Source organism: Mustelus asterias, chromosome 8, assembly GCF_964213995.1.
Source record: "Mustelus asterias chromosome 8, sMusAst1.hap1.1, whole genome shotgun sequence".
NCBI lineage: Eukaryota > Metazoa > Chordata > Chondrichthyes > Carcharhiniformes > Triakidae > Mustelus > Mustelus asterias.
The window spans coordinates 67043608-67067048 of record NC_135808.1 but is presented as its reverse complement, the minus strand read 5'-3'; the positions used below and the strand labels follow the sequence as shown (position 1 = coordinate 67067048).

The following is a 23441-nucleotide window of genomic DNA, read 5'->3' as shown; positions in this document are numbered from 1 at the left end:
AGGCAGACTGTCAAAGCAAATCAGAGGCCTTCCAGCTTTGGAGGTGCAGCCGGCTGCGATGCCAGATGAGAAGTCACTCTGACAAGAAGGTTCCCAATCCTGACATGTTCCAAAGCTTCTACCCTTGATGTTTAAAAAGAGGTAAGACATCAAAATCCATGACGTAGCTCACTGAACACAATGACAATGAAAGTCATTGATTTACAATCGCAAGGAAACTGTGCACAGCATCATATGGTTTGAATCTGAAAGAATCAATCACTGTCCCATAATATTCAGTTTTAGAAAACCACGTTTCTACTTATTTATTGGCTCTTGATTATTGAATGGCACAAAACAGAGTATCTTCCAGCTTATCATGTGTACACACGCACACATACACGACTTTATTTTATTCTATATAAACATAGGAACATGGGAGACAGGTGTAGATAATTCAGCCCCTCAAGCCTGCCCTGCCATTTGATTAGATTGCAGATAATCTGTATTTTAAACCCATCCATCTCCCAATTTGCAATATAATCAGGGCCAATAGAATATATGAGTGCAGTATTTAATTGAAGAGATACCAGAATATATTGAGATTTTTTAATGTATATAAAAACAATTCCTTCCTGAATTATACTTATGGTAAAGATGGGTCTCTTCAAAGTGAACAGAGCTCAATCAGTAAAATGTACTTCGTGTCACTTGAGTTCCTAACATGCTCAAAGGTCCTGCTGTGCTTTCAACCGATCTAAAGCTAACACAGCACAAAATTAGGTTGGCCCTCAAGGAGTTAACAATCCATTGACTGGTAATAGATTGCCTGGCACCCAGGAAAAACTAAATGGTCATTTCAAAGTATGTTTTATTTGCAAGCAATGGTCTGAGAAAGGGGACATTTTGTGGGTTTTGCTAGTTTGGTTTTGAAATGAAGGAGTTCCAAGTGCCACAGAAATACTTATTCAACTGATATATCGATTGGTATTGTGTCTTAGTATCATAAGCTAGTTAGTGTTAAAAAGAAACCTATTACGAAAGGATTAAGAACAATGTGTACCTAAGAACAATTTCCTTTTTAGTACCTTGTAGACTCCAGGCCCAGGATACATGGAAATTCTGTGCCGGGGGAAAGCCCAGGGATAAGCATTGCAGCTTCTCAAAGGTGTTGGGACACAGTTCAGGGATGTAATTTCTGGTAAGAGAAATGAATTGTTGCTGCTCTCTGCATCATGACTGTCTGACTATTGACTTTGGCTGTTAATCGTCATCACTGCCGGTTTACTGCAGTGGCAGTCATTGGCCAGCTGTTTGGCACCCGGCCATTGAGCACACCATATAAAAAGCCTGTCGCTGCTGAGAGCTGCACCAGAACCCAAAAGCATTGCCATAGAACTGACACTCGTCAACAGAGACTGATTAATAGCAACATGTGCAAAGGACTAGCTGCACTGCCTGCTACCTGCCTTAGAAGGTATGTCTTTATCTATTTGGAGTTCTGCTCTCGTTTTGTGCTTATATTTCCAGTGATGTTCTCTTAACATTTTGTTTAACCAAGTGCAGCTTGAAAGACTAAAATGTCTGTGTATTTTATGGACTTTAAACAACAAGGCGAGCAGGTTTCAAATGAAAAAGAAATGGGAACATTTGTGGCAACCTAGTTTGAGTGATTTGCCTGCCTCTCATTTCTCATGCGAGAAAGGCGCAGAGAGGTGAATGAAGTTGAGACCTGCACAGATACCTGGTCAATAGCTTCTTTAAGTTCTGTGTAAAAATATCAATTTTTAAAAGCAGAAAATTTAGATCAAAAAGGTTTTCGTCCTCGCCCTGTGTATATTGCTAGATGTTATTGTTGTAAATCCCTCCAAGCTCTGTACACGTAAGATAACACTGTATGGTGTATTTTTTGATAGACTCTTTATTAGACTCTTGCCTGTTGTGACGTGTTTAGTTTCATGAATGTGATACCTGTTTGTTGAAGGTTTGAATTTAATGAATGAAAATAATTGACGCAAAAGAATTATTTCTGCATTGACTTGGTTACTGTCGTCGTGTCTTAATAATAGCTTGGCACAGGCAACAAGAATAGCCCAGAATATGGCAATTAAAAGAAAAATCTGTATTTACCCCTGGAGTATATTTTTTCGGCCTACCGTTGAAGTTACATCTGTCTGATACAGTCACTCCACCCCACAACAGCCCCTGTGAAAGTCCAGCAAAGCTTTATTAAAGGGTGGTGATTCACCTTATTTTTTAAAATAAGCTGAGATCTGTAAACACTGAACCTTAATACAGAACAGTGCAATAAGGGACTGTTGTTTAAATAAAGGCAGAATATATTCTGCGGGTTCATTCAAATGTTGTATTACGGATATATTTAATTGTGCAAGACACTCTCAAATTGTCAATGGACGTTACCTTGATGTCATGTTTCAGAGATGTTGGTAATCTTTGTACAATGGGCACGTGCTCCTTTTATTAATCGATTTTGTGTCCATTCCACACAGCGCAAAGGAAATGAAGCATCGTCTCGGCTTCTTATTGCCAAAAGCAGACACATTGAGCGATCACAACTCAGCACCCATCAAGAAAGACAAAACAGCTCACAGGTAATTGTCTCCCTGAAACCATCTCAGGCAGCAGTTTTATGCTGTTCCTTATCGTAAGATGCACGATGCAATGAAAAGAAGATTAATCTGTCTCTCTGTTTACTCTTTTATTTCTTGCTTCCAGTTTTTCTTTTAAAAGACACATTGGCAAGTCCCTGTGCTGATTTTTGTGATCACAAGGAAGCCATCTGGGTCTTTCATTGTTCCCCTTTTCAAGCCACTCTTTGATCTCCCTTGGCTAGCACTTACCTAGCCACAGATCACTCCCTCACTGCCAACACCAGTAGAAAGTCATATGGTTCATGACCCTCAATATCAAGCGAGTTGAAAAAGTCAATATTAAAAAAAGTCAAGTAGATCGAGTTTAATCGTGTTACTGGAAAACCAATAGGAGGGATCACTTAATAACCAGCAGAATGGGTAGGGTGGGATGGAGTTCAAGTTTTAATATCACCCACTCCCCCAACTCCACCTCCCTGCTTAGTGCACTGGTGATAGAAATACCCCTTTTGTCGATACGGTTAGGTTTTCTCATATGTTGGCCTGCAAAGGGCACAACTTAATCCATTCATAACAAGGTAACTCTTTTCAATATCTCTGCTGTTTTCAAATATCATATTGTGCCCCCTCTGTCCTTACTCCTGCTCATTGCGGGTGATACTATTTGGACCAATATCACCAATTATTCAACAAATATAAAGAACCTTATTTAATATCTTCAGTCAGCCTGGTGAAGCTTCAGTATTGCTTATGACTCCAGCTTGTCTTGGCCAGGGACTTCTGTTGCATTTTAACCATATTAGTGGTTGAGGTAGTTAAAGTGAGATGGATGAGAATAGCCTGAATGTAATCTTCATGTGGTACTATGATAAGTTAGAGAATTTTCTTCCCCCCCCCCCCCCCAGAATTTGCAATAATGTGGGCTAAACTGAGCACATTAGGAGAACTGGGAAATTACCACTGCAGAGTCATAAAGAGCAAATAATATCTGCCCCCAACACCAACTGTATTCTCCACTACTCGTTGGAAGATATCTACTTTTGCTCGGGTATGGTTACATTGACCTGTACTGCTCGCTGGTACCTCACCTAAACAGCCATTCATTGCTTGAGGTCTCCTCAACTCAGGTGGAAGGACGGGGGGAGCAGGGAATCTGACCACAGAGAGTGGCATCTTTCCAATTGTTGATCATTCCCATTGCTTTGCTGTTCTTTGCAGTTGTTAACAGTGGCACAGATAGCCACGGACTACAGTGAGATAACCGGCCTCGATCTTAATTTCACTTTGTGGATGTGAATAGGTTTTGAGTGAGCTCAATTTCCACCCGAAAGGGCACTTTTTAATTACTGGGACCTGATTGACCACTAACTCAACAAGTTTTGTTGGAGAATTATTTGCATACTGAATCTTGTTCTTGCTGGAACATCAGCTGAATAATTTATGTCATTGCAATTTTTGATATTCTAAAAAGTGTATCTATTTCTGTGGATTAGAATCTAATCTGAGCGTACAAAACTGTAATAACTGCAATGAAAAAGTACTTGCAAATGCAGGAATGGCACATTTGTAGAAATTTCTCTGCAGATTTAAGGGGTAGTTAAATATGTGCTAATTCACACTCTAAGGTGGTTATTTACATTCCCAAGCAAATCCTATTTAAGCTAGTGGTTTGCAGTTATTTTAAAGTTAAAGTTTATTAATTAGTGTCACAAGTAGACTTACGTTAACACTGCAATGAAGTTACTGTGAAAATCCCCTAGTCGCCACACTCCAGCATCTGTTTGGGTACACCGAGGGAGAATTTAGCTTGGCCAATGCACCTAACTGGACTGTGGGAGGAAACCGGTGCACCCGGACAAAACCCACACAGACATGGGGAGAACATACAGACTCTGCACAGACAGTGACCCAAGTTGGGCATTGAACCCTTGGTGTTCTGACATAGCAGTGCTAACCACTGTGCCACCATGCTGCCCTTGCTCCTTAACCAGTAGTCAGCTAGAGGACCTTATTCAGTTCTAGTCAAATTGCACAACTACTTCACCAGCAATGGTTAGTTAGATGCATCGCTTTGGGATAATCCATAGCGGGAAAAGATGTGGCCTCTAATTGATCCATTCTCTTTCTCTTTCTCTGAATAGACTCAAAAATGAAGAAGTTAAGAAATGGGGTGAATCTTTGCTACAACTAATATCTCATAAACGTAAGTAGTTCTTTTTTAATAATCACACTTGCTTCAATATTCACCAATATGTAGTGTTAGAGAACTTGCTTCAAAACAAAGTTACAGCAAATGGAAGAACCTGTGAGATTCATCTCAGTACATTGATGTATAAGCCATTAGCTACTGAACCATTCTCAGCAAAGTCCTTAATAGCCTATGATTAGTGCAGTCATTAATTTCAGATGGTTAACATCGCACCATACAAAGCTTTTGAGAAATCAACAGTCTTTGTAAAAAGCCATCATTTATTCTCTAAAAGCTTCTCTATAGTAATTATTAAAAATCTAAATGACTTGCAGTTATTTAAAAAAATATCATGTACCTCCATTTAAAATTTGTACTTCCCCTTTACAAGAAAATATTCAAACCATTTGTAATTAATGGTAATAAAAGTGATCCATTTTCCTCCCTTAGTTGTCAAAATTAGACTTTAAAATTAATTGTCCTCGTTTTATGAAGCCTCTAGTGCTTTCCACTGAGGTTTTTGATGTGCATCACTGCCATTATTGAGGTACTTCACTGGGTCTAATAATAGGTTCATTCCACTGGGCTTATTGAGGTAAGGCACCAAAGCTATTAATGTATTCCACTGAACTTTTAATGGTAATTATAGACTTAATGATGTGCCATCTCACCGGGGTTATTAAGGTATTCCACTGGAGTTATTGAGGTCACTGGGGATATGGAATGTGCGTTCTTGATGTGGACGAGCAGGTAGATTGTTAATCTGTGAATTCTTAAGATACATCTATGGCAGGCGGTAAGAGCAGGAGAGTTCCTGGGCAGCCAGAACTATGTATTTTATTTATTCTTTCTTCGAATGTGGGTGCCGGCTGGCATAGCCAGCATTTGTTACCCATCCCTAATTGCCCTCGAACTGAGTGGCCATTTCAGAAGGCAATTAAGAGTCAACCACATTGCTGTGGATCTGGAGTTGCATGTAGGCCAGACTGTAGGCTTTCCTTCCCTAAAGCTTATTAACAAACTAGGTGCTTTCTCAAAGTAACAATCAATGATAGCTTCACGCCCACCATTACACAGACTAACTTGCACTTCCAGATTTATTGAATTTGTTAATTGAATTCAAACTCTTTTAATAGCCATGGTGGGATTTGAACCTGTACATTCAGGGTAATAGCCCAGCCTCTGGATTAGCAATCCAGTGATATTACCATTATGCCATTACCTTTCCAGTCACTCAATAGCCTTCCCATAATAAAAGGCTCCACGTGTAAACTTTAGCTATAGACTCCATGGCAAATGTTGCCCTTGCTTTGAGGGATTGTTAGAGAGCGAGATTTATCTTGCTAGAGTTATCAAAATACTCTGTAGGATTTGAATCTAAATGGTTGCTAAGAAACCCAGCCTGTATTCAGAAACAGGACAAGCATACATAATTGCATTTTCCAGCGTAGCTATTTGTTTAAGCAAGAAACTACATTAATCCACAGGATGTACTTATAATAAATGGGGCCAATTTATATCACTGCAGAGGATGAAGTTCAAAAATAGTCTTGAGAAAAAAATAAATCAATTACTCAACACTGAGAATCTACACTCATTTATTTAAGTATAAATTTAAATTTATTAAGAGTATGCTGCTTGTCTTTAAAGGAAAAGATTCTCTTCATTCCTTCCTGAATGGGAGTGAGTGAGCTGAATTTTCCCATCCACTGGAGATAGGGTGGGAGGGCCGACAGTATGGTAGGAAAGATGTTGGGAGGGGTGACCAACATCTTCCTGCTGCCAAGCCATGCCACCAATGGTGCTGAATTGAGCCATTTAATGGCCTGATTAAGGGGCCACTTCCTGGACCTGGCCATTTTGCCCACATCAGGAGCATTCACCATCATATGGCGAGCCTGCCCTATAAAACCTTGGCAGCCTCACAGTTGTTTTGTGGGTTTGGTTCTCCTGGATGGATGCTCTATCCCACAAATGTGTCCCTGGCTGCATTGGCTACTGGGCCGAGCATGCCAATGATGCACCACAGCATGACGTCTCTCCACAGCCTTGCCCCGACTTCCTCAAAGGAAATGACACCTCTTTGAGGGTGCCTCAGCAGTGAGGTACGCACAAAACTTTGTGATGCAGTCCCAGCAATGACCATTGCTAGTGGTGGTGCTGATGAGGTTGCTGCAATACTGGTAGTTTGATTGGGCTGACAGCTCTAGGGAGCTGGTGGCCGCTGTCCTCAGTTGGATAACAATCTCAGTGGAGGCCTGATTATTGGTCACCACTGACAAATTGCTGCCCTCATGTCCCACCTCCCATTGAAGTAAGTTCGATTCCCGCTCTGGAAGTCAGCAACTGGAGTTTCAGCTCCTTTGTAAAATTCAGTCCAGTACATACTTTTGATGGGATCTTCTCCTACTGACTCAAATAGCCATATAAAAGCAGAATCAGGCCTTTTTTGGCCGTTACTTTATTTATCTTCAGGAGACACACCACTGCCTCAAGCTAGTCTTCAACTTGAATGCAGACACCTGTACTTTGCCAGTGGTCACTGAACAGTGGTAATTTTGGCCCCTACTCTGTAATTGGGAGATCCTGGGAGCAGGTTGTGTGAATCCATTGCTACCTGAGCTGAGATTGTTAAACCCATAATAGTCCAGCCAGGAGCCTTGCCCTGCTCTTTAACTTGTTCCCAAGATTTCCCCACTGAGCCCCTGGTGTGGTTTTAGGAGGCCCTGTTTGCTAGTGGGAGGGGTCTTCTGGTTTTTCTCTCTACCCCAGACCAAAAAAGATAAGATTTGCCAAATGCTTTATCTTTGAATGACACTGTCCCTTTAAAGCTAGCTGATGACCATTTTTACTCAGGATGAGGGGGGGGGGATGGTGGTCATATCTTTTATTTTCAGTGTAATCTACACTGTCCTATTGTGGATCATTAGTTCATCTGGCGAGAAGTTTCAGCTGTCGCTTCAAAGCAAAGCCTCGGCTTCCCCCCCCCTCACTCACTGACTTAGAGAGATGGGATACAGTGTTTCATCTGGCAGTCCAAGGTTCATTCACCAGGGAGTCCCACACAGCTCTGTGCCAAGGCAAGACCTTCCCATGCTCCAGACCTGATGTACGTGTAAACAGTCAGCTCTGGAGGCCGAGAGGCAGGACGCTTGTTTGTGTTGTCAGCTGTCCTAATCATCTAAGGGCCATGTGGCAGATGCTATTTCACATCTGGGTTAACTGGCCTCCTGGGATTTTACTGTCAGTCACAGAGCAGCCAGCTTTGATTCCCAACAATCCATTCAGAGGCACGGTCACTGTGAGGGTCACTTACTGTTTATTACTTCTTGGATAGAATCTGCGAACTGATGTTATGTTCATGTGTGCAGAACATCACAAGTTATTTGAAGATGCGTTTTCCTATTAGTTTTGCAACACTTAATTCAAGACTGTCCTTAATCAACCCTGAATAACTGAAGTTGCAAGGGAACATGAATAAGAAGACATGTTCCAGCAGGCTGTTTTTTTCCGAGAGCTGAGTTACAGCTTAATGTTGCTGTAGTTATTTTTCTATTTCTGTTTTATTCATTAGTGTTACAAGTAGGCTTACATTAACATTGCTGTGAAAATTCTCTAGTCGCCACACTCCGGCGCCTGTTCGGGTACACTGAGGGAGAATTTAGCATGGCCAATGTACCTAACCAGCACGTTTTCCGGACTGTGGGAGGAAACCCATGCAGCACTTTATTTTATTTATCTTCAGGAGACACACCACTGCCTCAAGCAGGGGAGAAGGTGCAGACTCTGCACAGACAGTGACCCAAGCCGGGAGTCAAACCCGGGGCCCTGGTGCTGTGGGGCAGCAGTGTTAACCACTGTGCCACCGTACCGCCCTGGTTCAAATCATCCTTGTACGGTTGAGCTGATTCCATGCTCTGGCTGGCAGTAAATAAATCAGTCCAGTGACATTTTTATTTGATTATGAAACAATAGGATATGTGCAAAGAATGAGAAGTAGCATTTTACTGTGGTTTGTGACCCTTTCCATCCGAAGACATGAGACAAATGATGTTGCTAGCTTTAATTGTTGCATTGTACAATCGGCCGGAAATGAAAATCTGGCACCCTAGTTTCTCAATTGTGTTTACTGGCTGATTGGAACAAACAAGTTTGAAGCTGACATGTTGGGTTAGATTTTGACATTGGACAATTGTACTAGCGGGCAAGTTGCAAATGTGTTTCTTCACCTGACACTCAAAGGTAGAAATTACTGTTGCAGTTGATATCAATGCATCAAATTCTCCTTTCTCTGCTGTCTCAACTGAAGTGTTATGCCATTAACTTAATTGAGTTAACACTTCTGTCAAAATAAAGTGTTAATTGTTGCAAGCGCATTTGGCATTAACACTGCCATCTGTAATTTCATTCCTTTAATTGTCCACTAACTGCTGGTAAATTGTCTATTAGTTACTGCTAACTCACGAGGCTTCTCATTTCCTTTCTCCCCCTCAGATGGCCTGGTTGCATTCACCGAGTTTCTCCAGTCTGAATACAGTGAGGAAAACATCCGGTTCTGGCTGGCGTGTGAAGAATACAGAAAATGCAAGTCACCTGCAAAACTGGCCTCCAAGGCAAAGAAGATTTTCAATGAATACATCGCAGTCGAGGCTCCCAGAGAGGTAAGTCTGCAATCATGGAGGAAGGTTTAGTGGGATAGACCTTTTTGCTGGCTAAGTATCTCAGGCCAGTGGAGTGGAGGCACAGATCAGTTATGAACAAATTGAATGATATGGAGATGCCAGCATTGGAGTGGGGTGAGCACAATAAGAAGTCTCTCAATACCAGGTTAAAGTCCAACAGGAGCAGTGCTTTAACCTGTGTTGTGAGACTTCTTATGGAACAAATTGAATGGTAGAGCTGACTCAAGGGGTTGAATAGTCCGCTCTTGTTCCTGATATTTACTTTTTCCTAGAAAACAAAGATGGAGGCCCAGTTCTCCATTATGCAGATGAAGTGGGATCCAATAGACCCCCTCCCCAGTATGTGTTTTATAATGAAGAAGAATGTAAAAAAAAACTTACAAAGCACCTTGCATCCTCAGGAAGTCCCAAAACATTTCACAACCAATTAATTATTGTTGAAGTAAAGTCACTGCTGCAATAGAGGAAAATGCAGCAGCCATTTTGTTCACAGCAAGGAGCCACAAACAGGAAATGTGATAAGTAACCAGACAACTTGTCTTGGTGACTTTTGTTGAGGGAAGAATGTTGGCAAGGACACCAGGGAGAACGTCATCAAATAGTGTCACAGGATCCTTTCCATCCATCTAAACAGATGGAGTTTCTGTTTAACTTTACATCTAAAAGTATCACTTTCAACAATCCTTTTGAATTGTTGATTCAACCCTTCAATATTGCACTGGAGTGTCAGCCTGGATTCTAAACTCAAACCATATGTGGATCTTGAGTATTTTAACATAAAATGAGAAAAATTATTTTTCATATAATGTTTTGGCAAGGCACGTTGACATAGTTTTCAGTGTAAACTAATATGTAAAAATGTAAAATTCCATATGTATTTAAAAGAAACCCACTTCTAATCCACCTCAGAAATGTGCCTTAACTTAACTTCAAAAGAACAATCCCCAACTTATTAGCATCATGTTTCTCCATCTCTCATGCCAGACATTTGTATGGCCTGCAGAAATAAGATTGGCAGTTTCGTGCCAATTTGCATGCCGTCTTGTTCTGTGTACCTGTGTCCAGTAAGGACTGATCACTGGGTGAATAAGGGACAGATGGAGACACATTCACAAAGTGAACCTCTTTATCCAACTGTCAAGAATAGTTTCAAATGCAGGTTGAGGAGTTGACCGGACACTGTGCCACCCAGGGTACTATTCTTCCCCCTAAAATCCAATCAATAATCTACCATTAAAATAATGCCTCGCTATACTTAAAGATGGATAAATCGTCACCACTGTTTGTAGCCTCTATTGTCCACTATTTTTATTGCTTAATGGTAATAGATTAATGAAATTATTTTTATGATAAAAGTACAAAGATAACTTTGGAATTGTAATAAAACACAATAACAAAATGTGCCCCTTTTGCCTCTCAGTTCTGAGTAACAAAGTAGAATGAATGCTGTGATATTGACGGATTTTTCCTTTTACACTTCCAGGTGAACTTGGAATCTGAGATCAGAGAAAATACAAGAAAGAATATCCTTGAGCCAACTTCCTCTTGCTTTGATGAGGCACAGAGCAAAATCCAAACCTTGATGCAGAAAGACTCTTACCCCAGATTCCTCAAGTCAAAGATATACTTGGATTTATTGAATCAAACTCAGGCAAGGTGTTAACAAAAGGGCAAAGCACAAACGCCTTTGACATCTGACCCGCAGCACTCGCATGCTTAAGTTTACCAGGAATATCAACACAAAATTGTTGATATGTGATAAAAATGTCGGAATATTTGTTAGATCATGTTGAAAGGAAAGGTCCAAACTCTAATTGTCACTGATAGTTATTGCAAATAAATTTGACCAGAACAGCACTTTAATTGCCTGAGAATGAAGACAACATTTTTGCACCACTTCAGGAAAAGATATATTTCAATTTTTTTCCAGTAGTAGTTATAAATAATAATTCTTAGTTTCTGTGTTTGTCACAATTTGATGGACTGTAATTCGGCAGAACAGTGTTGTCATTGATATCAGGAGATATGAACAAGTTTGCTTTCTCAATAAAACATAGGGGTTTTTAACAAATGTTTTATTTTCAAGTAGGTTCAATATAGATATTGAACCTACACAATTATATTCTTGACAAACACAGAACAAGAAAGATTCGGGCGGCATGGTAGCACAGTGGTTAGCACTGCTGCTTCACAGCTCCAGGGTCCCGGGTTCGATTCCCGGCTCGGGTCACTGTCTGTGTGAAGTTTGCACATTCTCCTCGTGTCTGCGTGGGTTTCCTCCGGGTGCTCCGGTTTCCTCCCACAGTCCAAAGATGTGCGGGCTAGGTTGATTGGCCAGGTTAAAAATTGCCCCTTAGAGTCCTAAAATGCGTAGATTCGAGGGATTAGCGGGTAAATATGTGGGGGTAGGGCCTGGGTGGGATTGTGGTCGGTGCAGACTCGATGGGCCGAATGGCCTCCTTCTGCACTGTAGGGTTTCTATGATTTTTTTTTTAACTATTTATTTACCATATGTATTCACTGTCATAACACCTATACTGAGATGTCCACCCTTTTTGTTCTTTCTCTTTCATATTCTATGTTGTGTTTTTGTGTTGTAGCATCAGGAGTCCAGGTCATTACTTTTACTGTAGAACAGTTTGAATAAATAATGACATGCACAGCAGAGTTGCATTCCAAGCAGTGGCATATTGAAAGATCAAAGAAAGCAGGTTCATGGAGGCACTACCAGCTCCCAATCATGCATCATCCCATCTTGGACATGTATGATCATTCATTCACGATTCCTGGGTTCAATCCCTTAACAGGTTGACTCTTAAATGCTTCTGAAACTCCATTCAAGGACAATTAGGCATGGGCAATAAATGCTGGCGTAGCCAGCAACGCCTACATCCCATGAATGAGGTTTTAAAAAACGAATTGCAAAAGTTCGACAAGAAGGCTCACCAATTCCACACAAATGTTTAAAAAAACTGCAGGCAAATAATTGTTTCCCAGATATATTCACCATTAAAAGATTGAATTGTATGCACTATAGCATGACAACTGACCACATTGGTTGATTCAGTTTTGGTTGAAAAGCATTGATAAAATTCATTGAGAAATGCAACATGACACAGTCTGCCTCGAAATCACTCTGTACTATTTTACATTTGACCTACTTGAAACTAATTTTCAATGTTTTGAAATGTGTTTGTATCACAGTGTAAGATTTGTCTAACTTGTCACAAATGTGTGGCGACACAAAACAGTGTCTGACAGGTGAAAATGGTTCACAGAAGAAACAATCTTTCTTGTTCTGTGTTTGTCAAGAATATAATTGTGTATACTGAGGTCAACTGTGGAGTTTGACATTATTTGAGAATAATTTATTGTATTTCAGGATTAATGTGATAGTTTAATTATTTTTATATGCACAATATTCAGTATTGTCAAATCCTAAGTATATCTGAGTTACTATGACTGGCTGCAATGTGATGTACTACTGGGAATCAAATGACAGAACTCGAAGTTGAGTTTCACATGTCGAGTTAACAAAAGAGCCACTGTTGCTCTTTTTTATTTATTACCTAAATTATAGTGTGTGGAGATTTCTTTCTGTTTTAAATACACAAATAAATTATGTTTCATATTGATCTACTTGTTGAAATCACTGTTATTTTCACTGACAAATTAAATCTCTGGCATGTGGTACAATGGCCAAAACTTACCGGCTGTTCATGCTGCTGGGATCTTCTGGTCCGCCAATGCCCCACCCCCGCCATGGGTTTCCCAGTGGCATGGGGTGGAGTCAATGGCAAATCCCTTTGACAGGGCCGGACCTGAAGATCCCACCGTGGCGACGCAAGAGAATCTGGCCCAATGCCATGGATATCTAAGGCAATAAAGGAGGGTATCAAATTGAAAGAAAATGCAAACAAAGTGGCAAAGATTAGTAGGAAACTCGAGGATTGGGAAATCTTTAAAGGTCAACAGAAAGCCATGCAAAAAGCTATAAAGAAAAGTAAGATGGATTATGAGAGTAAACTAGCTCAGAATATAAAAACAGATAGCAAAAGTTTCTACAAATATATAAAACGAAAAACAGTGGCTAAAGTAAACATTGGTCCTTTAGAGGATGAGAAGGGGGATGTAATAACTGGCTGAGGCATTGAACAGGTATTTTGTGTCTGTCTTCACAGTGGAGGACACAAATAACATGTCAAAAATTGATGACAGGAAGCCTATGGCAGGAGAGGATGTAGAAATTATCATTATCACAAAAGAGGTAGTGTTGGGCAAGCTAATGGGGCTAAAGGTAAACAAGTCTCCTGGCCCTGATGGAATGCATCCCAGGGTACTAAAAGAGATGGCAGGGGAAATAGCAAATGTACTAATGGTAATTTACCAAAATTCGCTGGACTCTGGGGTGATTTGTGCAAATTGGAAAACAGCAAATGCGACGCCACTGTTTAAAAAAGGAGGTAGACAAAAGGTGGGTAACTAGAGGCCAGTTAGGTTAACTTCTGTAGTAGGGAAAATGCTTGAATTTATCACCATGAAGAAGAAGCGAGACATCTGGATATAAATTGTCCCATTGGTAAGATGCACCATAGGTTCATGCAGAGCAGGTCATGTTTGACTAATTTGGTGGATACTGTGAGAACATTACATGCACAGTGGACAATGGGGAACCTGTGGATGTGATGTATCTGGATTTCCAGAAGGCATTTGACAAGGTGCCGCACCAAAGACTGCGGCATAAGATAAAGGGTAATGTATTAGCATGGATAGAGGATTGGTTAACTAACAGAACGCAAAGAGTGGGGGTAAATGGATGTTTTTCTGGTTGGCGATCAGTGACTAGTGGTGTGCCTCAGGGATCAGTGTTGGGACCGCAATTGTTTACGATTTACATAGATGATTTGAAATTGAGGACCAAGTGTAATATGTCAAAATTCGCAGGTGACACTAAGATGAGTGGCAGAGCAAAGTGTGCAGAGGATGCTGAAAGTCTGCAAAGGGATATAGATAGTCTAAGTGAGTGGACAAGGGTCTGGCAGATGTTGGTAAATGTGAGGTCATCCATTTTGGTAGGAATAACAGCAAAATGGACTATTATTTAAATGGTAAAAAATTGCAGCATGCTGCTGTGCAGTGGGACCTGGATGTCCTTGTTCAAGAATCACAAGGAGTTGGTTTGCAGGTGCAGCAGGTAATTAAGAAGGCAAATGGAATTTTGTCCTTCATTGCTAGAGGGATGGAATTTAAAAACAGCGAGGTTATGTTGCAGCTGTATAAGGTGCTGGTGAGGCCACACCTGGAGTACTGTGTACAGTTTTGGTCTCCTTACTTGAGAAAAGATATACTGGCACTGGAGGGGGTGCAGCGGAGATTCACTAGGTTGATTCCGGAGTTGAGAGGGTTGGCTGATGAGGAGAGACTGAGTAGACCGGGGCTATACTCATTGGAATTCAGAAGGATGAGGGAGATCTTATAAAAACATATAAGATTATGAAGGGAATAGATAAGATAGAAGCAGGTAAGTTGTTTCCACTGGCGGGTGAAACTAGAACTAGGGGGCATAGCCTCAAAATAAGGGGGAGCAGATTTAGGACTGAGTTGAGGAGGAACTTCTTTGCACAAAGGGTTGTGAATCTGTGGTATTCCCTGCCCAGTGAAGCAGTTGAGGCTACCTCATTGAATGTTTTTAAGGCAAGGATAGATAAATTTTTGAACAGTAAAGGAATTAAGGGTTATGGTGAGCGGGCGGGTAAGTGGAGCTGAGTCCGCGAAAACATCAGCCACAATCTTATTGAATGGCAGAGCAGGCTCGAGGGGCCAGATGGCCTACTGCTGTTCCTAGTTCTTATGTTCTTATGTTCTTATTAACCTGAGTCCTAATTTTGTTCCAACCTTGTCTCCTCTTTTCCCGAAAATGGTGACTTTAGTTGGTATGGTTCAGTGAGAGTGAGGAAAGATGGGAGACAAATAAAGAGAAAGGTAAAAACAAGAGAAAGGGAATGAAAACCAGAAAGAGAGAAGGAGATAGAAAGACAGACAAAGAGTGAGTAAGGGAAGCCGAAAGGTTGTGGCTGATTTTAACTTGGCTGAAGTAGGAAATCACTCAACAATCCATTGATGATTTGGCCAACAACGCAGATAAGAAGCAGCAATAGCTTCAAAGTGGCATAGGTAAATTTATTATCCTGTTTGTAGTAGTGATGTGGCTGGCACCATTTTAGATATGGCACTGTACAGGACATCCCAGGCACTCTGGTGACAGCCTCGTTTCATAATGAGACCAAGCAAGACTAGATTCACACCTGGATAATGTTGAACATTTTTGGCACTGTCGCGCTCTCTCCAGACTTGCTCTCTCCAGGAGCCCGGAAGTATCAGCAGAAGTCAGGCGTGTGATGAAATATTCTCCACTTGCCTGGATCGGTGCAGTTCCAACAACATTCAAGAAGCTCAACACCATCCAGGACAAAAGCAGCTGAATGATCAGCACCTCATCCACCACCTTAAGCATTCACTCCCTCCACTACATGAGTGTATAGTATCTACAAGATCTGCTGCAGCAACTTGCCAAGAGTTTTTTGATAGTACCTGCCAAACCCTGACCTCTACACCTAGAAAGGCAGGGACCATCTCAAAATGGTGACCACAGGAGTAGAAATCCATAGCAGATTGTATACTGCTTTCTTTGTCAGAATAGATGGTAAGCAATTAAATTGATGTACAAATTATGGAAGTAGGTTGAATACTGTATGACTATGTTCAAGCATTAGCCCTCAGGCTTGCATGGAAATAACGTCCAACTTGTTGCAGATGATGAGATAAAAATGTGGATAGGAATTCATTGCTTAGCCAGAGAAGCACAAACTAATTGAAACCATTTCTAAATCCTGTGTGTGAACAATTGGAGTTCAAATGAAATGAGGGGTGCTATCTCCAGGTACTCTGATGCTTACTGAAGATACGGTGAGAATATAGCATGCTGTCTCAAATCCTGATCTAACTTAAAGTATCAGGTGTGATTTCATTGTTAGAACCCTTAGTGCTGAATGGAAAGAATTAGGTTAGAGTTACACTCCAGGGACCTGAGCACAGAACCTAAACTAAGGTTTTATTCATTCACGGAACATGGGCGTTGCTGGCTGGCCAGCATTTATCACCCATTCCTAGTCGCCCGAGGGCAGTTGAGAATCAACCATATTGCTGTGGCTCTGGAGTCACATGTAGGCCAGACCAGGTAAGGGTGGCAGATTTCCTTCCTCAAAGGACATTAGTGAACCAGATGAGTATTTCCAACAATCAACAATGGTTTCATGGTCATCAGTAGATTCTTAATTCTAGATTTTTTTTATTGAATTCAAATTCCACCATTTGCCACAGCAGATTCGAACCCAGGTCCCCAGAACAGTGGTTGAGTTTCTGGATTAATAATCTAGTGATAATAGCACTAAGCCAACACATCCCCTATTTCAAATGCTGTGTTTCAAATGCTTTCCCCCCTCAGCTGGTTGTCAATAAACCCATGTCAGTACTCAAAGGATAGACAAAACCAGAAAATGCTGGAAAATCTCAGCAGGTCTGACAGCATCTGTGGAGAGAGAACAGGGCTCGCGTTTCGAGTCTTTGTCAGAGCTGCAGTGTGTTGAGGGAGAGAAGTTGGTAGTGGGGGCATTATTTATCTCTTGATTGAGATCATGAGAACAAATTATCTGGTGATTATTGCATCACAGGGCGGCACGGTGGCACAGTGGTTATCACTGCTGCCTCACAGCACCAGGGAGCCAGGTTCGATTCCTGGCTTGGGTCACTGTCTGTGTGGAGTTTGCACGTTCTTCCCGTGTCTGCATGGGTTTCGTCCATGTGCTCCAGCTTTCTCCCACAGTCTAAAAGATGTACTAGTTAGGTGCATTCACCCAAACAGGTGCCGAAGTGTGGCGACTCTGGGAATTTCACAGTAATTTAATTGCAGTGTGAATGTAAGCCTTACCTGTGACTAATAAATAAACTTTAACTTAAAAAAATATTGCTATGTGCAAATTGGCTGCTATGTTCTCTACATTACAACAGTACACTTCAAAAGTATTATATTGGTATTAAAGCACTGTGTTACATACTAAAAGGGACTTTTTTTCTTCATTCATGACTAAGGGAAGAGTGTCTAAGGGATATTATGGACTTCCTGAAGCGCAATCACCTATCTTCAATGCGGCTAAGTAATATCAGTCTTTAGAATCAGTAAAAGATTAGTCTTATCATTTCTGTTGCTACCAATAATGGTGGGACACTTCCTCTCTCTTTTGACTAAGTATATTTCTACATCAATGTACGTGGCCTCATGTGAGCATATCATTAATAATATTAGAAGATTCCTTTCCTCAGGCATCAAATGCATTCCCGGAATGAAGTGGCAACAATGACCTTTTATTGTACCAGGATGACGTCTGGACAGATTATGTCATGTTGCATTTCCGCAAGAAATTTATCAAGACTTTTCAAAGAATCAAGGGTATCCCAGAGCTATCTGCATAGCATGTTATGGAATCAGATTCAATTGGTTACCACAAGCCTGTACCATATCAGCAAGGCAGATGTAACAAAAACAGAAAATGCTGGAAAATCTCAGCAGGTCTGACAGCATCTGTGGAGACAGAACAGAGCCAATGTTTCGAATATGGAAACATTTTCCAGCATTTTCTGTTCTTTGTTTCAGATTCCAGCATCCACAGTGGTCACCTCACTATAAGAAGGATGTGGAAGCGCTGGAAAGAGTGCAGAGGAGATTTACCAGGATGCTGCCTGGTTTGGAGGGTAGGTCTTATGAGGAAAGGTTGAGGGAGCTAGGGCTGTTCTCTCTGGAGCGGAGGAGGCTGAGGGGAGACTTAATAGAGGTTTATAAAATGATGAAGGGGATAGATAGAGTGAACGTTCAAAGACTATTTCCTCGGGTGGATGGAGCTATTACAAGGGGGCATAACTATAGGGTTCGTGGTGGGAGATACAGGAAGGATATCAAAGGTAGGTTCTTTACGCAGAGAGTGGTTGGGGTGTGGAATGGACTGCTTGCAGTGATAGTGGAGTCAGACACTTTAGGAACATTTAAGCGGTTATTGGATAGGCACATGGAGCACACCAGGATGATAGGGAGTGGGATAGCTTGATCTTGGTTTCAGATAAAGCTCGGCACAACATCGTGGGCCGAAGGGCCTGTTCTGTGCTGTACTGTTCTATGTTCTATGTATTTTGCCTTCATAGCAAGGCAGATGTCTTTGTCTGATTATTGTTCCAAATGTGCTCCCTCATCCCATATTTCAATAGCTCTGGGTGGCTTTGTGCTGTTTTTTATTTTCACCTTCATCCATTTGCTTCAAATTGAAAACTAAGACTTTTTCCTAGGGTGGAAGTGTCCATTACAAGGGAGCACAGGGTTCAAGGTGAGAGGGGGAAATTTTAAGGGAGATGCGCAGTGGGGGGTTTTCACGCAGAGAGTAGTGGGTGCCAGGAACACGCTGTCAGAAGAGGTGGTGGAAGCAGGCACATTAGCAATATTTAAGAGGCATCTGGCTGGGTACGTGAATAGGGGGGAATAGAGAAATATGGACCGAATAGGGACAGGTTTTTTTTTAGTTTAGTTAGGGCATCATGATTGGCACAGGCTTGGAGGGCTGAAGGGTCTGTTCCTGTGATGTACTTTTGTTTGTTCTTTGTAGATCATTACAATTTATAAATTATGCCTGAGGATACATTATTAGCCTTCTATTCTTTCCTTTTTCTTTCAGCTATTTTTTTAAACTAGCATTTATAAAGTGCCTTTTAGTCCCACTGGATATTCCAAAGCACTTTACAGCAAATGAAATACTTCTGAAGTTCCTGTTAGGAAACTTCCTGGTTCGGCACACCTGTCTCCTTTAAAAAGGTTCCACCTGCCATATTTTATTTCCTGGGAAGTGGGGCAGAATTGAGTCAGCAACATCTTCAACAAAAGCAGGCTGAGCAAATGGTCTCATTATGAATACACGGCTGAGCTCCAAAAATATCGAATGTGCTTGCACCTCAGCAAATAATGTTTATATGGCTGTTGGGGGAAGGGAATTTTGTGATTGATTGACACCTCTTATTACCTTGCAATAATCTGCTGTTTCTTTGAAGAGCCTTTTTCACTGATTGTGTGTTTGTTTACACAAGATTAAGAGGTCTGGAGTGGATTAAAACTTCTGACATTAATGGCATGGATACCTTTGATTAATTGACGTCTTTATGACAAGAAGGCCAATATAATTCAATGGGAATGTTGAAACCTTTGTTTTTGATTGATGAGTGAGGATTAGGTTTGCTTCATAGTTCATGATACCTCCGAGAGGCTGTAAAGCTTTTACTTAGAGACGAAGCCCAACTCCGTTAAAGCAGCACAGTGGTTTGAACTTCCCACTCCCACAATGGAACCAAGAAAGGTCAGAATGCTGTGTGAAAGTTGGTTATCTGCAACTCTTTTGCTGCACTGGCAATAATTTCTAGGAAATGGGGATAGGGGCTGAAATCGGATCCCACTCACCATTTTTAGAGGCCTCCCAACTCAGTGAAAATCCATGTTTTTATCTTTGTTGGGAATTGTGAAGGCTGTCTGATGCTCATCCATTTCAAAGTTAATGCAGCTCCACATGGATGACTCATTCACCAGCATAGGATATTAAAGTATATTTTCTCACAGCTACACGCACTGTTTTCATAGAATCATAGAAACCCTACAGTGCAGAAGGAGGCCATTCGGCCCATCGAGTCTGCACCGACCACAATCCCACCCAGGCCCTACCCCCACATATTTACCCGCTAATCCCTCTAACCTACGCATTTTAGGGGCAATTTTTTTTTTAACCTGGCCAATCAACCTAACCCGCACATCTTTGGACTGTGGGAGGAAACTGGAGCACCCGGAGGAAACCCACGCAGACATGAGGAGAATGTGCAAACTCCACACAGACAGTGACCCGAGCCGGGAATCGAACCCGGGACCCTGGAGCTGTGAAGCAGCAGTGCTAACCACTGTGCTACCGTGCCGCCTTGTGTTACTATTTTTACCCAGAGTAGGAAGTTTAGAGATTCAACACATGGGGCATATTTATACAGAAGAAAAGATTTGAGAATCAAACAGGAGTAACTCGGCACTCAAAGGGTTCATAGTCCCCAGCTTTGTATTTGCTTTTCCAAATGGTCACACGCGACATGTCCATTTTGGGCTGAAAGCAGATAAATTGTGGGATTATCTTGTTGAAACAGTTCTCACCAATGTGTAATACCACAGGGATTTTACCAGAGTTCATCCAGCCACGGGTAAGATGTAAGTAATAATAAATGCTCCACAACCTGAAGGAAGCAAGTGAAATAATTCTACCAGCACATGCAGGCCAGTGGATGCACTGATTACTGCATTTTAAGTGATAATAAACACAGATTCATGAGTTACTACTGCAGTGACTCCTCAAAGCATTATTTAGTATGCCCTTAATACCATCTGATGGAGGTCTTGTGACGCAGTGGGTAGCATCCCTGCCTCTGAGCCAGAAACTTTGGGTTCGAACCCTACTCCAGGACTTGATGACCAAGGAAAATGCATTCATAACACGGTCGAACAGTGTGTCAACCTGTAAATCTTTCCAGCACAACAATGGCTGGCGGTAAGAGTGGGAAAAACTCTTGGTCAGCCACGCTTGATATGGAGTGGCACCCCTCAAGGTATAAGCCTCTGGTGACAGATTAGTGATCAGTTCCAGGAATTACTAGCAATGGAAACAGAGGAAACTCCACCTTAGTGCACCACTCAGTGTGGGAAGAGAATTGGAATGATTACCACCTCATTCTTTCCTGTCCTCTGGGTTGCTAAGTAGTGTTAAAATACTCGCTGTTAAATTGCCCCTTAGTGTCAGGGAGATTTGCAGGGTAATTCTGTGGGTTTACAGGGATAGGGCCTGGGTGAGATTGTGGTTGGTGCTGACTTGATGGACTGAATGACCCCCTTCTGCACTGTAGGGATTCTATGATCTTGGATTCTATGATCTTGGATTCTATGATCTTCTTCATATCCGACACCCAAAAAAAATCAAACCAATATCTTACAGTGGGAATCCAACAATATGTTTTAGCAAATTTCTTTCATTCCTTTGGCACATTCCTTTTACTTTTTTACATCAACAAACCTTTTCAGCTCTCTTGAAGAATTGCAATGACATTTTCACAATGATTAAATACATTTATTTTAATTCTTGGAGCCCAAAGAAGTAGGGGAGATCCTAAATGAATACTTTGCGTCGGTATTCACAAAGGAGAGGGATGTGTTGACTGGGAGTGTCTCGGAGGGGAGTGTTGAACCATTGGAGAAAATCTCCATTACAAGGGAGGAAGTGTTAGGTTTGTTAGAGAATATAAAGACTGACAAACCCCAGGGCCTGATGGAATCTATCCAAGGCTGCTCAGGGAGACGAGAGATGAAATCGCTGGGCCTCTGACGCAAATCTTTGTCTCGTCACTGGACGCAGGTGAGGTCCCAGAGGATTGGAGGACAGCTAATGTGGTCCCGTTATTTAAGAAGGGTAGGAAGGATAACCCAGGTAATTATAGGCCGGTGAGCTTGACGTCCATGGTTGGGAAGTTGTTGGAGAAGATTCTTAGAGATAGGATGTATGCGCATTTAGAAAGGAATAAACTCATTAACGATAGTCAGCATGGTTTTGTGAGAGGGAGGTCATGCCTCACTAACCTGGTGGAGTTTTTTGAAGAAGTGACCAGAATGGTTGACGAGGGAAGGGCCGTGGATGTCGTCTATATGGACTTTAGTAAAGCGTTTGACAAAGTCCCTTATAGTAGGCTGGTGAAAAAGGTTGGATCTCATGGGATAAAGGGGGAGGTGGCTAGATGGGTGGAGAACTGGCTTGGTCACAGAAGACAGAGGGTGGTAGTGGAAGGGTCTTTTTCCGGCTGGAGGCCTGTGACTAGTGGTGTTCCGCAGGGCTCTGTATTGGGACCTCTGCTGTTTGTGATTTATATAAACGATCTGGAAGAAGGTGTAACTGGGGTGATCAGTAAGTTTGCGTACGACACAAAATTGGCAGGACTTGCAGATAGTGAGGAGTATTGTCAGAAGCTACAGAAGGATATAGATAGGCTGGAAATTTGGGCAAAGAAATGGCAGATGGAGTTCAATCCTGATAAGTGCGAAGTGATGCATTTTGGTAGAAATAATGTAGGGAGGAGCTATACGATAAATGGCAGAACCATAAAGGGTGTAGATATGCAGAGGGACCTGGGTGTGCAAGTTCACAGATCCTTGAAGGTGACGTCACAGGTGGAGAAGGTGGTGAAGAAGGCATATGGCATGCTTGCCTTTATAGGACGGGGCATAGAGTATAAAAGTTGGGGTCTGATGTTGCAGATGTATAGAATGTTGGTTCGGCCGCATTTGGAATACTGCGTCCAGTTCTGGTCGCCACATTACCAGAAGGACGTGGAGGCTTTGGAGAGAGTACAGAGGAGGTTTACCAGGATGTTGCCTGGTATGGAGGGGCTTAGTTATGAGGAGAGATTGGGTAAACTGGGGTTGTTCTCCCTGGAAAGACGGAGGATGAGGGGAGACTTAATAGAGGTGTATAAAATTATGAAAGGCATAGATAGGGTGAACGGTGGGAAGCTTTTCCCCGGGTCGGTGGTGACGTTCACGAGGGGTCATAGGTTCAAGGTGAAGGGGGGGAGGTTTAACACGGATATCAGAAGGACATATTTTACACAGAGGGTGGTGGGGCCTGGAATGCGCTGCCAGGCAAGGTGGTGGAGGCAGACACACTGGGAACGTTTAAGACTTATCTAGATAGCCATATGAACGGAGTGGGAATGGAGGGATACAAAAGAATGGTCTAGTTTGGACCAGGGAGCGGTGCGGGCTTGGAGGGCCGAAGGGCCTGTTCCTGTGCTGTATTGTTCTTTGTTCTTTGTTGT

General features: G+C 41.9%; 1 protein-coding gene across 1 annotated transcript; it reads left to right on the top strand.

Moving 5' to 3' along the window:
• Positions 1-1364: 1364 nt before the first annotated feature.
• Positions 1365-11405, top strand: LOC144497892 (regulator of G-protein signaling 4-like). Its single transcript, XM_078219337.1, has 5 exons — positions 1365-1456; positions 2490-2591; positions 4733-4794; positions 9274-9440; positions 10945-11405. The coding sequence occupies exons 1-5, from the start codon at positions 1413-1415 to the stop codon at positions 11122-11124; spliced, it is 555 nt and encodes a 184-aa protein (XP_078075463.1). The 5' UTR covers positions 1365-1412; the 3' UTR covers positions 11125-11405.
• The last annotated feature ends 12036 nt before the right edge of the window (positions 11406-23441 follow it).